General features: G+C 44.7%; 1 protein-coding gene across 1 annotated transcript in view; it reads left to right on the top strand.

The window, feature by feature from the left end:
* LOC141004318 (protein NLRC3-like) overlaps positions 1-15,464 on the top strand; it is a 59,832-nt gene that overhangs the window by 12,469 nt on the left and 31,899 nt on the right. The window contains exons 4-7 of the mRNA XM_073475749.1: positions 2,183-2,261; positions 2,408-2,636; positions 3,999-5,802; positions 5,891-6,064. Coding sequence (XP_073331850.1) covers positions 2,183-2,261; positions 2,408-2,636; positions 3,999-5,802; positions 5,891-6,064 — 2,286 coding nt within the window. The remainder of the gene's footprint in view (positions 1-2,182; positions 2,262-2,407; positions 2,637-3,998; positions 5,803-5,890; positions 6,065-15,464) is intronic.

A 15,464-nucleotide genomic window follows, 5' to 3' on the forward strand; every position in this document is an offset into this window, starting at 1 on the left:
GTAATGTTGATAATTCAATTTAGATTTGACACATTGTACACACACAAATAAATGTACACGTTTGATAGATTTGAACCAAAACAGACTTTAATGCATGAACACCTGGTGACGCAACCAGGAAATGCTCCGAAGGCTGGACCGTCCCATTTAACAACGGTGGACGCGGCCTTCAAGGTCTCTCCGAAGGACCCGGCCTCCGTGGGCCGCAAAGGCCACGTCCTTGAAGGCTGCAGCCCCTGAATTTGGACACAGCCAAAGTCTGTGTCTCCCTTTGTTCTGTGCCAGAGTGTTGTGTTTGTCACGCACCCCAGCTCTCGTCCACAGCCTTGTTCAAGCCACGATTCCAAGTTTGTATTTTTTGTACTCATCCTCTTAAGTGAGTGACTTTTTTGGTAAATTGTTTTCAGTGTGTTTCTAGACAAGTTCATAGCCTTTTGTTTGCCTCCGGTGGAGTGCCTCTTTTGATTCATTCGTTTTCATAGTCAGTCGAAAGAGTAGTTTTAGTTTATAGCCTTTTCCTTTTCCTCCGATTGGAGTGATGTTTTTTGGTTTTGTTACAAGTTTTTTATAGCCATATGTGCCAGAGTAGTTTAGTTCTCAGCCCTTTTCTTTGCCTCCTCAGGAGTGATTTTCTGTTTCATTATTCCTTTTCTTTGAGGTCGTTTTGCCTCAAGTTAGTTGTAGTCTTGTTTCTTGTTTTCTCAGCCTGCAGATAAGATTGTGATTAAAGCCTATTTATTTGTCACCTTGTTTAAGAGTTCAAGTGAAGAAATCAAATTTCACAATTAAAGCCTGCTCAAATTGCTCTAAATCTGCTCATGAGTCCTCCTTCCTAGTCCAGGCCTGACATCTTAAAATCCAAACGGAATATTTTCCTAAATAAACTCTGGCGCCTAGAGGGTTAAGAATGGGGGTTTTTGTTGAAACAAAGTAAATACTTTTATATGGCTCTCTTATTCTGCATATCCCATTGGTTTTCATTTGTTTTTTTAACAAAAACAACCAAGTAAACAAAGTCAGTAACTAAACCCTGATCCTCTACCAGGGAGATGGGCTGGTTATCCAGAGCGATGAAGTCAATGACCTTCCCTGTAATATTTTTGGCCATGTCGCTGTCTCAAGGACATTTCTCCTTCCTTTTAAAAAGTATCCGTGAGTGTTTGTTTCGGTGCCTTTGCCTGTATTGCTTGAGTGAACTCGTTGTATTCCTTTGAGTGTTTGTTTTTTATGTGCCGTATTAAATTTGTAGTATTAAATGCAGCTCTTTTGTTACCCCCTCGCGAAACGGTCGTATTGCAGATGTTACATGTAGCCGTTGGACTGCTTTCGCTTTCTAATTTAGAATATTTCCACACTGCACACATTTATCCACAGCTTTGCCAGAGTAACGTTATGTGTGCGTCTGCGTTCTGCCACAAATTGTGCTACGGTGTTTATGACAGCTGACGTAAAAGTAATCGGGCTTGGGTCCACGTTCAAAATTGCCGATCCCGATCAGTGAAACAATGGCCATATTGGCCCCAATCCCGCAGATCGGCTCAGGTTCCTCCATCAAAGTAACGTTTTCAGTAATGTCACAAAATAGACGTGTCAGTGTTAACAGCCAGACTGTGATCAGCTGCCCTAAAACACGGAATGAACTATCAGAGGAATTTTGAGGAAACACACACTTGGTTTCTTGCTGATGCTGCTGATGGATTCACAAAAGTAATGTTTAACACTGACAGTTGTGTCACGACGTTCGACGTTCAGGCTGGAGTTCTGCCTCTGTGAAGATATCTGTCTATTTAGAGAAAGGTGTTATAGATAACTATACTATACTGATACTCAAAGAGGAGACAATGCACACCTCTACCAAGGCTAAAATATGTTTGGTGTTGAAGCAGCAAAGAAAAAAAATACATGTCAGACATGTATGAAAGAAACAGCCATACCAACTTCTATGAACAACACCTGTGCCTGTAGCCAAAAGAAGTATGCTCTTGAAGGCTGCACAGGAATGTAATCTGGACTGTTGATTCACAGTGCTATCAACAATACAACTGACACTTTAATGTGAGGGGAAACTATCTGATTTAGTATTGTAATCAACACTTTAACTAAAAGGACCTTTACCTTGTGTTTGTCTCTGTGTGGACAGATACAGTATAACATGAGCTAATTCTTCTTGAAACCTCCACAGAGTCGACCAGGAGAGCTCAAAGGTTTCCAGTGATCAGTCTTCCCAGCCGGATCAAACACACCTGGACTCTATATTTACGGTCTGTACATGTACAACAACTACTTTAACATATTTTCTGTTCCCAATAGTTTCTATTAGACAAGTAGATTGTCAGTCCATCCAGCATGGATCTGATATTTTTTTCCATGGTTTATTTGGCTGTGTCATATAATATTTTTTTTTCAGCTGCTGGAAGAGGACATTGTCACTTTTGTGAAGACTGAACTAAAGAAGATCAAGACGGATCTGACTTCAGATAAGTCAGAATGTTTTCAGAGTCCAATGGAGGATGAGGAGGTTTTGGATCGTGAGGATGAAGAGCAGAGAAGGAACAGCAGAGAGGCATTTCTGAAGATCACGCTCCACTTCCTGAGGAGAATGAAGCAGGAGGAGCTGGCTGACTCTCTGCAGAGCAGTAAGAACATTTCTCTACAGATGCTAAATAGACAAGATATAGACGAGACTTTATAATAGGAAATTAAAAAATTGTCATATTGTGTCATGTTTGAACTTTGGTTATGTTATTTCCTGTTTTATTTTGAAGTCCTGTCCTCACGTGTCATGTTTTGCTTTTCTTTTCCTCCCTTTCTCGGTTTTCGCACTCTTTGTCGCTCCTCAACTGCGTTCTATTACTTAAGCACCCCTTTGATCCTATGTTCCCTGAAGGCAACATGATAGGGGAAGGTCTGTAGCCTTTTGGTTAAGCTGCCTGTCATGATTCCACACCCCTCTCAGTTGATGCCACGCCCCCCACGCTAGATCAGGGTCAAAAGTCTGAAACTGAAAAAGAAAGATCTGAAACTGAAAAAGAAAGATCTGAAACTGAAAAAAAGATTTGAAACTGTAAAAAAACTAAGATCTGAATCTGAAAAGATAAAACATGCAACTGAAAGAAATAGGATCCCAAATATCAAAACATATGAAAGTGAAAAATGAAAATAAATGATTTATTCAAAAGAATTACCAGAGTTGATCATAATTATTTTTAACCTGAAAAAACTTTTTGTACATTTATTTTTATTTTGAATACGTTGATGTATTTTTCAAAATTCAAGATCAAAACTTGAAATTTCAGTTTCAAATTTTACTTTTTCAAATACAAAACATTTGACCCGATTTAGCTCCATAAGTGAACAATTACTTTTTATCCCTTCATCACTTTTTACTGTTTGTTTGTGAAACGTGCAGTAAATACAACTTTGTACCTGTCATTTTCATGTCCATTCAGTTGATCTTTTTTTAAGTGCCCTTAACTGTTAAATCAGTTGCTGTAGTTGCTGTGAAGTTCGCAGACTTTCCATTCAAAGACCTGTTTATAGCGAGCATGTTTCTGGAGCAAATGCATTGGAACGCTGAAATTCTGACTTCCAACTTGCAATGGAATGCACCAATGCACCAAGTCCTTTCCTTCCCCTCTTTCTTTGTCAGTCTGTTTTATTTTGCCCGTGTGTTCCTGTGTCTCCCTGTCCCATCTTTCCGTCGTGTGTTTCCAGTTTTTGGTTCCTGAATTCTCCTCTTATTTCTAATTTTGTTCTTTGTCTTTTGGTTTGTACTTTGCTTTTTTGGTTTATACTTTGTTTTGCACTTGTTTCTTGGATTTCTCCTGTTTTGTCATCTGGCTTAGATGCAACATTTTTGGATTTTGGATTTGTATTTTCAGTTTTAAGTTATTAAAGCTTGCTTTTCATTTGAATTACTAACCTGCCTGTGTGTCTGTGTTTGGGTCCCCTTTGTTTAACCTAACCTTGTTGATCTTAATTATTGTGTATTCTTTCAGAAAGTCACTCTGGAGATTGTCAGCTTAAACTAAAATCTAACCTGAAGAAGAAGTTCCAGCATGTGTTTGAGGGGATCGCTAAAACAGGAAACCCAACCCTTCTGAATCAGATCTACACAGAGCTCTACATCACAGAGGGAGGGACTGCAGAGGTCAATGATGAACATGAGGTCAGACAGATTGAAACAGCATCCAGGAAACCAGACGAACCAGAAACAACAGTCAGACAAGAAGACATCTTTAAAGCCTCAGCTGGAAGAGATGAACCAATCAGAACAGTGATGACTAAGGGAGTTGCTGGCATCGGGAAAACAGTCTTAACACAGAAGTTCACTCTGGACTGGGCTGAAGACAAAGCCAACCAGGACATACAGTTCACATTTCCATTGACTTTCAGAGAGCTGAATGTGCTAAAAGAGAAAAAGCACAGTTTGGTAGAACTTGTTCATCACTTCTTCACTGAAACTAAAGAAGCAGGAACCTACAGCTTCGACAAGCCTGAGGTTGTGTTCATCTTTGACGGTCTGGATGAGTTTCGACTTCCTCTGGACTTCCACAACACTGAGATCCTGACAGATGTAACAGAGTCTGCCTCAGTGGATGTGCTGCTGACAAACCTCATCAGGGGGAAACTGCTTCCCTCTGCTCGCCTCTGGATAACCACACGACCTGCAGCAGCCAATCAGATTCCTCCTGAGTGTGTTGACATGGTGACAGAGGTCAGAGGGTTCACTGACCCACAGAAGGAGGAGTACTTCAAGAAGAGATTCAGAAAGAAAAAGCAGGCTGGCAGGATCATCTCCCACATCAAGACATCTCGAAGCCTGCACATCATGTGCCACATCCCAGTCTTCTGCTGGATCACTGCTACAGTTCTGGAGGATATATTGAAGACCAGAGAGGGAGGAGAGCTGCCCAAGACCCTGACTGAGATGTACATCCATTTCCTGGTGGTTCAGGCCAAAGTGAAGTCTGTCAAGTATGATGGACGAACTGAGACAGATCTACACTGGAATCCAGAGAGCAGGAAGATGATTGTGTCTCTGGGAAAACTGGCTTTTGATCAGCTGCAGAAAGGCAATCTGATCTTCTATGAATCAGACCTGACAGAGTGTGGCATCGATATCAGAGCAGCCTCAGTGTACTCAGGAGTGTTCACACAGATCTTTAGGGAGGAGAGAGGACTGTACCAGGACAAGGTGTTCTGCTTTGTCCATCTAAGTGTTCAGGAGTTTCTGGCTGCTCTTCATGTCCATCTGACATTCATCAACTCTGGAGTCAGTCTGATGTCAGAAGAACAAGCAACCTCCCGGAAGTCTGAAAGAAGAAAAGATGAAAGTGCAGAGACACACTTCTACCAGAATGCTGTGGACAAAGCCTTGCAGTGTCAAAATGGACACCTGGACTTGTTCCTCCGCTTCCTCCTGGGTCTTTCACTGGAGACCAATCAGAATCTCCTAAGAGGTCTGCTGACAAAGACAGGAAGTAGCTCACAGACCAATCAGGAAACAGTCCAGTACATCAAGAAGAAGATTGAAGAGGGTCACGCTGCAGAGAGAGGCATCAATCTGTTCCACTGTCTGAATGAACTGAATGATCGTTCTCTAGTGGAGAAGATCCAACAGTCCCTGATTTCAGGGAAACTCTGTACAGATAAACTGTCTCCTGCTCAGTGGTCAGCTCTGGTCTTCATCTTATTGTCATCAGAAAAACATCTGGATGTGTTTGACCTGAAGAAATACTCTGCTTCAGAGGAAACTCTGTTGAGGCTTCTGCCAGTGGTAAAAGCATCAGAGAAAGCTCTGTAAGTTGGAATTATTCACTCATATATACAGTGCTATCTTTAAGTCCGGAAATAAATTTTCCTACTTGTTTTTTTACTGTCTCTCCAGACTAAGGGGCTGTAACCTATCAGAGAGAAGCTGCAAAGCTCTTTCTTCAATTCTCAGCTCCCAGTCCTGTAGCCTGAGGAAGCTGGACCTGAGTGACAACAACCTGCATGATTCAGAAGTGAAACTGCTGTCTGCTGGACTTGAGAGTCCACACTGTAAACTTGAAAGTCTCAGGTCAGGATTCATTCAACCAATCAACTGATGACCATTAAAAATGTGATTTACATTAGTTGATAAACAGCTGACGTGTAGGATTGTGTGAAAATTTGTTGAAAGACCTTCAACTACACTTGGCAGTAGTTTCTAGACCACACATGGGCAAAATACTGCCCGCAGAGCATCTCAATCCAGCCCGCGAAATCCTTAAAGATAATAGGGTCAATGAATCTCGGGGCAAATAATTACAGTGAGTCTGCATTGCTATTTAGCTTGATTCCAACAGAGGGCGCTGTCTACATTTCGATTGACAATAGACCTCAAGTTCACTTTGCTTACTCACCTCATGCGACAAGTTACAGTAGCGGTTGCATTTAATGTAACGTCCTTCAGCAGTTGTCAAGATGGAGACATAATTGAACTTCAAGAAATCACATTACAGATGATGACTGACTGATGAGCACCTGTCCTTTGTACTGTGCATTTCAACTTCAGACCGATTAATTGCTGTAGGCATTGCTATTCATTTTGCCATTCATAAATATGTACCAGTCATAATTCATTCTCATAGGTTAGTTACAGTTTCATATGTTAAACAGAAAAATGAGTTAATGTGGTCTCAAACATGAAGTATAAGACCAAATGTTTGTTCATGAATAGTTAAAGGAACTTGGGGCAGGATCTGTGAAAAAATAAACATGCATTTTAAGTTTTTTAATGCTAATGGGTGATGAAGCGTTCAAAACCAAAAAGAATGAGCCCACCCACATATCTCTCCATTGCCTTGAACAGGCTGTGTGCTGCATAATGTACTGCAATTCGTGGTCCGAATTTCCCGCGCAGTCTTGCGGACGTGACGTCAGATGACGCTGAATGTGCGTCCTTGGATACAATAAGAAGACAAGCACGGTGGACCCAAACTAGTGTTTGGGTAGTAATGGATTCTGCTACGGCCAGCAAACGACCCACCATCACACAAAGTCCACTAAAAAGTCATACTAGGAAGAAAAAGAAGGTTTTATCAGCGGCATGTCGTGAGTCAAAACGAAATTACGACCAAAGCCGGGCTGGCACCCAAATACACATCAGATACGCGTTCGACTCATGGAGGCAGCTTCAACTTTGCTGACATGGCTCACTTCCTAGTAACCAGGTAAGAAAACATTACAGGTCATGTTTAGACCTTGATTTGAAATTCATATGAGATCACGAGGACTCGGAGTGACCTAACGTGCAAAGTAGCGTTAGCTGCAAACATGTAACTTAGTCCACCGCTGTGTAACACTGAATAGTTACAGACTGCACGTTTTCCACGGTCCTTTAGTCTGAAACCGAATAGTTAGAAATATGTTCCTTTATATATGGGACCGAAAGCCCGACCTGTTATCCGGGAGGTGACATTAGCAGCTGGCTGTAGCCACAGGCTAACGGTTTGTTTGTGTCTGTGTAGCAACATTAGCCGCTTACACACAGCAATCCCGTATCAGAGACGATATCTCTGTCCCCCAGTATGCTGTCTTTGCTTTTGCTTTTGCCTTTCAGACTGCATCAACCGTGACGGTAAATCGCCGCGCTTGTGCGTCGCTACACACAGCGAGCCAGCTGCTTCGTGTGTGTAGGGGATAAGGCATCAGCTGCACTGCTGTGAAGAGTTCATGCACGCTCCCTCACTGGCTTGGCTGATGGCTGCAGTTACCCTAACGGCTGCAACGGCCGTCGTGTCACTATTGAGTTTTATTTCTTGATCCTGCCCCAAGTTCCTTTCATATAAGCCTGATCTTTTCTTCATTCAGTGCTGCATTTGGTACTGAGAATTAAATTAGCATAATTTCTATGTGTTTAATGTTTTGATGGAATTGTCCAATTTGTGGCCCTGTACTTGCATTTTGTAAGTCAGTATGACCCTCTGGGAAAAAAAATTACCTACCCATTTTAGACTCTGAATTACTATTCATGAGCCAGATGAGGCAAATCTGGTATCTGAACCGAAATTGACCTCAATAAAATTTATAAAATGTGTGTGTGTGTACATGTATATATATATTATTCAGGTCAATTTTGGTTCAGATACCAGATTTGCCTCAGTTTTTTCATATATATATACTGTATATATATCGAAGTATAGCAAAGTATTCACAGGAGTGTTCCTCAAGCTTTGGTTGCAAGCTGAAAAGCAGACTTGTTTCCTCTGGCTGGCGGCTACTTTGATATACTATGAAAGTTATATTTTTCTTGAGTGCACACAGCACTCTGCTCCAAGTACTTGCCTTTATTCTCCTTTCTGACGAAAGTTTAACTCTTCATAAACACATTTAATTTTTTGAGGCTAGCAGCATGGCCTAAGGTATGGTAATGTGACCAATCTTTTAGTTGGTCTTCCACTTTGGTCAAGACTGACATATCTCAGCAACTATTGGATAGATTGTGATAAAAGGCGGTTGACATCTGTTTCCCTAAGATGAATTGTAATAAGTTTAGTGATTCTTTCACTTTTAATCTAGCACCATCATCTGGGGCCTCATGTACTAAGACTTGCGTGGATTTCCTACTGAAACATGGCGTACGCTAGAATCCAGAAACTGTCATACGCACAAAAAAAAATCAGATGTATCAAAGTGTGCGTACGCATGGATCCAAGCACTTTTCCTTTGTACATCCCAATCAACGTGGAATTGAGCGCACATGTAGAAGTGCTAAACTCCTCCCTGTCCACGCCCCTATTTAAATATGCAAATTAACTTAAATAGGGCCTGCACCGGGGATTCCCCTCTCTGCACCATCAGATTTACACCATGAGTAAAGGGAAGAAGCGCAACTTCACCGAGTCTGAGCTCGAAACACTATTAAATGAAGTCGAGACATGAAGATCTGTATTATTTGGTAGCCTTTCATCAGGGATAAACACCAAAAAAAAGAAATGTGAGTGGGAGCGTGTGTGTGAGGCAGTGAACGCTGTGGGGTCAGAGCAGCGCACACTCACTGGAAAAAAAAACTAAAATTTATGCATAGATATATATATACATATATATATATATATATATGCATATGCTACCGTCAGTGGGAAACAAACAGAAGGACAAAACAACTTCATTACAAGGATTGACAGGACTGATCGCACTTATATTAACTGTACGCACGCATTTATTGACACAAATACTGAACACAAGGAGACAATAAAGGGCTTGTTAGATAGCTCTGCTGCTCTATTTTCACTAGGGAAAACCAATGCACATCTTTTGAATGCACGGGCCCAAATGGGCATTGTGCTGGTTTACATTCGGGGCGCAATTAAAGGGATACATTATTTACTCACTGAGAAGCCACCCATCGCGCACCGTGCCAGCCTCCAGCCTGTTACCAACCATGCTATTGGTAAGAATGAACGAGTCATGCGTTGAACAAGGCCACCTTGCCACGATGTTGGTGAGCTGCATTTGCGCATCACATATTATTTGAACATTAATTGAATGAAAATGTTTCCTGTTGACAAAAACAAATTCATCCTGTGATGGCGCTTTTATAGCAACATGTGTGTAGTCAATAGCTCCGATTACATTAGGGAAACCGGCTCTTGCTGCAAATTGCGCTTTAATGTTGGCCTGTTCAACAGCATTGTATGGGAATTTGATGTACCTGGATGACATTCTTATGATCCCGTCCCAGAACAGCTGGTATGGCAAGGCTCGGCTCAGAGTGGACTGGTGCACTCCTGACCGGTCGGCCAGTTCCCTCTGGAAGGCTCCTGTTGCCAGAAACCCCAGAGTGGTCAGCACCTGTGTGGGCACGGACAACCCCTGGCTCCTGGCTCTGTTTCGTTCTAGGGCCGGTCGCAGCTCTGCGCACAGCTCCAGTAACACTGGCCTCGGCAACCTAAAACGACTCATGAGCCAGTTGTCGTCATTTGCCAATGACAAATGAAGGGCTGTGGCTCAGGTGAGAATTTCTGAGCGCGGCGCTTTGCGGCGCTTAGGCGTCCTGTCTGAACCTGGCGTAACTTTGATTTTTTCCTTTTGTTTGTCGAATATAACTACTTACAAACTTGAATTGGTGGTGGGGTTGAATTTACTGAAATTGTGTGCTTATTTCACCTGCTCTGCTGTTGTTTACCACTGTGTTTTGTATTTAAGAAATGCATTTAGGGGTATGTGTGTTTTGAACACGTGTCCTTTCTGGGGTTTGATGTGGATAATTGCTTTAAATTTGATCAAACCGCTACAACTTAAAATTATTATTTTTTCCTTAACAGTGATATCTACCGTAATGTACAGCGCCAGTAAAGGAAGATGACACACATGAATCACACAATGCAGAAGGTATAGTGCGGCAGCAGCCATTTAGTGTAAACAGGAAAACAGGATATCAGGGCAGCGTAGGGCAGGGTTGTCCACATCCTCATCAGACGCAAGGTCCTCCGGGAGAGCTCCAGAGGCCAAATCAGGACCCTCCACCTTGTAACAGTCACCCAACCTAACCCTGTAGGAGGTACGACAGAGTTGAGTCCCCGTGAACTTCTGGATATTGCACCATGACCCGTCCACGCTTGAGACAAGGTACCTGTCACGTGCTCTCGACTTGTTCCTATCGCCGTACAGGTACACCAGGTCACCGGGCCGGCGACTGTTCAGGTCGGCCGTGGCGACAGAGAGTAACAGGGGAGTAACAGCCCTACAGTTAGGCTTGAGACGCAAAATCTCCCCCTGGATCTCCTGAATGGCTTTCTCCGCCACCGGGTTCATGCTGACATTCTTGGCATTCCCCACTTCAACAACGAACCTGTGAGCGGCAAGGCCCGTGTCCCCCGCCAAAGCAGCAAAACCATGGGCAGGGTCAGTCCTGACTACAGCAAAGGGGCCATTGAGAGGGCACAGGCCCACACATAAGCGGGTCAGGGCGTCCCTGAGAGTCTCTTTACATTCGTCGTCAATGAGACAAGACAGTGTGAACGATGTGACACACTCCCGGACAACCATAATGAGCTCGCGGTCCCGCCTGAACACATCAGCGGCAAACGAGGAGCCGACAACTTCCGGCGGGTCACACGTAGACTGGTCAGCCACAAACACAGGGGCTTTCCGCAGTGGTGGCAGCCGCTGGAGACACGTTGTACGGCAGCCAGGAGCTCTGGTTCTGGCGCAACTTCGCGCTGAAGTAGCCCGCGCCCCTCACAGTGTCCTTGCAGGTGATATACAGCAGAGCACCTAGGCCCAGTTCCCTGACAGCACCATCAGTTACAATCCACAGCTGGTCGGCAGGCCGTGGAAGTGTGATAGCACGCGCTGAGGATAGCGCTTTCTGAGCAGAGTTGAAGGCGCTATGCAGCTCGTCCGACCACAGGATCGCGTCCTTCGACTCACGCCCGGCCACCGCGTCGTCCAATGGGGCCAGCACTGCGGCGCAGTTCCTCAGTACGCGAGCCAACACTTTGTATGCGCCAATGAATGACCGCAAGCCCATCACAGTCTTAGGTGGGGGGCACGCAGAGATGCGGTGAGGGCTGGCCCGGATTGTTCCCTGGCGCCAGACCCAGCCCAGGATAGAGGTCTGTACAGGGGCAACAGTGGTCTTGGTTGCGGATAGGTTCAGATCACAGCATTGTAGGGCAGAAAGAACACGCCTCCAGACAGTTAGCAAGTCCTCGAGAGTGTCCGCGCTCCAATACAGGTCAACTCCTCCAGTGCCATCTCGGACCCTGGCATGCCCATAGCACTCCGCACGTACACACGGACACCCTTGAAGGGCGTGACGACCCAACAGTACTTCCATGAGTCTCTGGACAAAGGGATCTGGTAAAAGGCTTTGGTTAGGTCTGTGGCGATGATGTACTTCGATTGGGCTATGAGGCGCAAGGTGGAGTCAACATCAGGCATCAGGGAGGATTGGAGTTTACTGTACCGACCGACATCTACGAATGCTGTGACAAGGTGAAAACTACCGCCAGGTTTCTTGATGAGGAATGAAGGATTGACATATTCCACTGTGATATCGACATCCTTGGGCTTCCTGAAAACACCCATGCCCTCCAACACGTCAAACTGAGCCTGGAGCTCTTGCAGCTGACCCCTGGAGTGCTGTGGGACCCTCCCCTTGCATTGTGGGGGTAGGACAGGTCCCATGTTCACCCTGGCCTGGAATGGGCCCACGGTGCCATTGTATCCTTTAAAGTGGGGATCGAACACGCTGTCAAACTCTCTGTGTAGGGCGCGGAACTTATCCCTGATGTCAGGTGGCATGACGTCATCAGGGTCAAGAGTGACAGGGCCAGAGGACAAGGCTGATTTGGTTGTCACGGCCAGCTTGGGGGGGTTGGCTGGCGCAGCGGCGTCACTGAGTGAAGGGACATATGTCGCACGGACACGGCATAGATGGTCGCTCTTCTGAACCAGCTGTGGCTCGCCAGTGAGATTTGGGACACGGATCTTTCCTGATACACCCCGCAGCAAGGTAGGAGTAGGCCACTGGCGTGTGCCTGACTGGTCACACGAGAGGTCCACGTGAGGTTCAATAGCCAGTTCACAGTCCACATCACACAGTTCAGGCAGCAGCTCGAGCTCAATGTACTCCCCTGGCCACACACTATATTTATCCAGGGGACGGAGTACGTGTGCACGTCGCACAGCGTGCCTGTCCATTGGTGTCTGGAGGGTGCCATAGCTGTAGGTATCCTCACCCAAGCATATTTGGTGTTTGGCTGGTCTGATGGAGACTTCATTCTTATCCATGAAGGGAATTCCAGCCAGGATGTCAGAGTCGAGATATTCAACTACAAGACCCTCGAAGTAGAGGCTGTGGCCGCCTCTATGGAAGTGGGTCCGTGTCTCTCCCACAACCTTCAAAACGGTTGACCCATCTGCCTGGAACGCAGACTGCGTACTTCCTGTGATGGTAACGCCCAGCCTAGTTGCGCATGAGGCCTTCATAATGTTGCCTGTAGGCCCACTGTCAACGGTGAGACGCACAGGACAGTGACCATGGAATGCATCCAAGTAGGGGGACTGTTTGATAAGTACACGTTTCACGCCACTAGATGGTGCTGTCTCCTCACTAATGCACTCAACCACCTCATCATCAGTCTCAACCTGCTCACCCATCACTTGGCGTGTTTTAGCCATGAACATCCTGTCTTGGGGGGGCAGGAACGTGCATCTGCTAAGGAAGTGATTATCAGGCCTGCCAGCACATTTGCACAGGGGACATGACCTCCTCGGACAGGCAGGTAGGGTTTGCTTTGACCTGGGGAGCTCAGAAACAGCTGCACGCATAGCTCGGGCATCCTCTGAGGCCTGCAACTCATCCAGTAGTGAATCAAGGGCTTGTGAGATTTCTAGTTTAATGGATGCCAATGTGTGGGACCGCAGTTCAGTGCCATACCTTTGTTTGACGAGCTTCGGCAGATCAGTGTGTATGAGGCGAAGCTACATGAGGACAACAAAGTTCTCAAGTGAGGGCGTTAACTCCTCATCCTCAGTCACAGCGTCTCCCATGTGACTGATGCCGGAATCCTTACGCAGTAAGTTGTCGTCAGTAAAGGCCATCAGGCGTTGATATAAATCCTTGATAGCTGCAAAGTCAATGAAGTGGGCCCCAGTGCACTGAAAGCCGTAATGTAGGCGAATAGCTTGCCATATGCTGTCAATGGACGTGGAGTGTCTGACAATGCTGTGACGAGAGATGACAGGACAGTAATTAGCGATCTGTCCCAGCATGAGTTCTAGCATGGCCGCCTTACGTTCTTTAGTGCGACGTTGGACAGCTGGAACCGGGTCGGCGTCATCTGTAAATCCACGGCAATGGGATGTCTTGGATTTCTTCTCCCATTCTGCACCGTTGAGCAGGAACGGGGCAAACTCACCATCAAGTGACAGTGTGTACAGCAGGTTCTGGCGCCAGTTTTCAAAAGAGTTCACAGTTTCAATCTTGGATAGACACCACCTACGTTCGGGAAGCACTGCCACCACGCCAGTAAAGGATGACGACACACATGAATCACACAATGTAGAAGGTATAGTGCTGCAGCAGCCGTTTAGTGTAAACAGGAAAACAGGATAAACAACGGGACAAACTGGAGGTGACGCACGGTTACTATGATAACTACAAACAATACTGATGCAGTAAATGTTTGAGTACACATGAACAGGTTGTCTGCCTGACAGCTGTCTTTGTGTTCAGTCATAGTGTTATAAAGGACAATGTATAGATGTCATTCTTAGCTGAGGAGAATTCCACAATGTCCAGAGATCACTATCTATGTCCTTGCATTGATGACAGATTGATCATCAAAGTGTCATTTTAAAGATAGTCCTTGGGTAACAAACTATTATCTAAAGGAGATTTTGATGTTTCTAAAGATGGAAACTTCTGCAAATAAATGTGTTCTGATTTTATAGTCTACTTGCCAGGAATGTGAACCCAGAAATGTTGAGTACACCAAAGTTTTATGTTAGAAATGTACAGTATAGGTCCCCAGCATTAAGAAACTGCTGGATGCTAACTTGCATATGTTGGGCAATTTGCATAATTAGCATTAATTAGCATAATCACCTATATGGGCAATATTTCAGCAACTGCTTAGCCGAATTTGGAAAATATTGGAGTGGTTTGAGGGGTCATTGAGGATGCTGAATCCATTTCTGACATTTTCAAAATTCAAAATGGCAGTTTAAACCAAAAGTGGCTACATTTCAACTCCCGATGGACCGATTTTGGTGAGTTTTGAGTCAATTTAGAAGTTTCACAGGACGCTGAATCTATAAATATAAATTGTAGGATATTTATGAACACAATTATCCAAGTGATGCAGAATATGTACATTTTATTTCACATAACATTACACTCTGAGGTGACATTGGAGGTAACAAAGGCAAGTACCATATCAAACTAGAATACTATGATTATGGCTAAATAATACAAGAAAGGACTTGTATAATACAAGTTACAGGTAGAACACAAGAGTCCTGGAACAGGTTTTAAAACACAAGTATACCCAAAATTATCAGAGCAGAAAACTCTATATGCACTAGTTACACAAGGTGTTACAACTAGAAAACTTTCATCAAGCAAGAGTGCCTTGCACTTCTGCTACTCTGCACTATATAACCATATCTTCATCATCAACGTCATCGTCTGCTCTGTCTTCATCTTCTTCTTCAGACTCTACATTCTTGTCATCTTGCTGAGAATGTGGACAGTTTTAGCACCACGCCTGGCTGCATCCAACATGTATGAGATGAGGGAGATGTCAGCCTCGTCATGAGTGACAATACTGTCTGCTCTGCTGACCATCTCGATGTGATCTCCTATGTTGTGTATGCACAGGAGCTCGCCTAGCCTACGCTTGTTTGTCTTGTTCTTCATCAGTATATCGCGGCTAGGTAGGGGGATTGTCAGTGAGAGTTGGTAATCGGTTGAGCTCTCCCCGGCT

The sequence above is a fragment of the Pagrus major genome, chromosome 11 (assembly GCF_040436345.1).
Source record: "Pagrus major chromosome 11, Pma_NU_1.0".
Classification (NCBI taxonomy): Eukaryota; Metazoa; Chordata; class Actinopteri; order Spariformes; family Sparidae; genus Pagrus; species Pagrus major.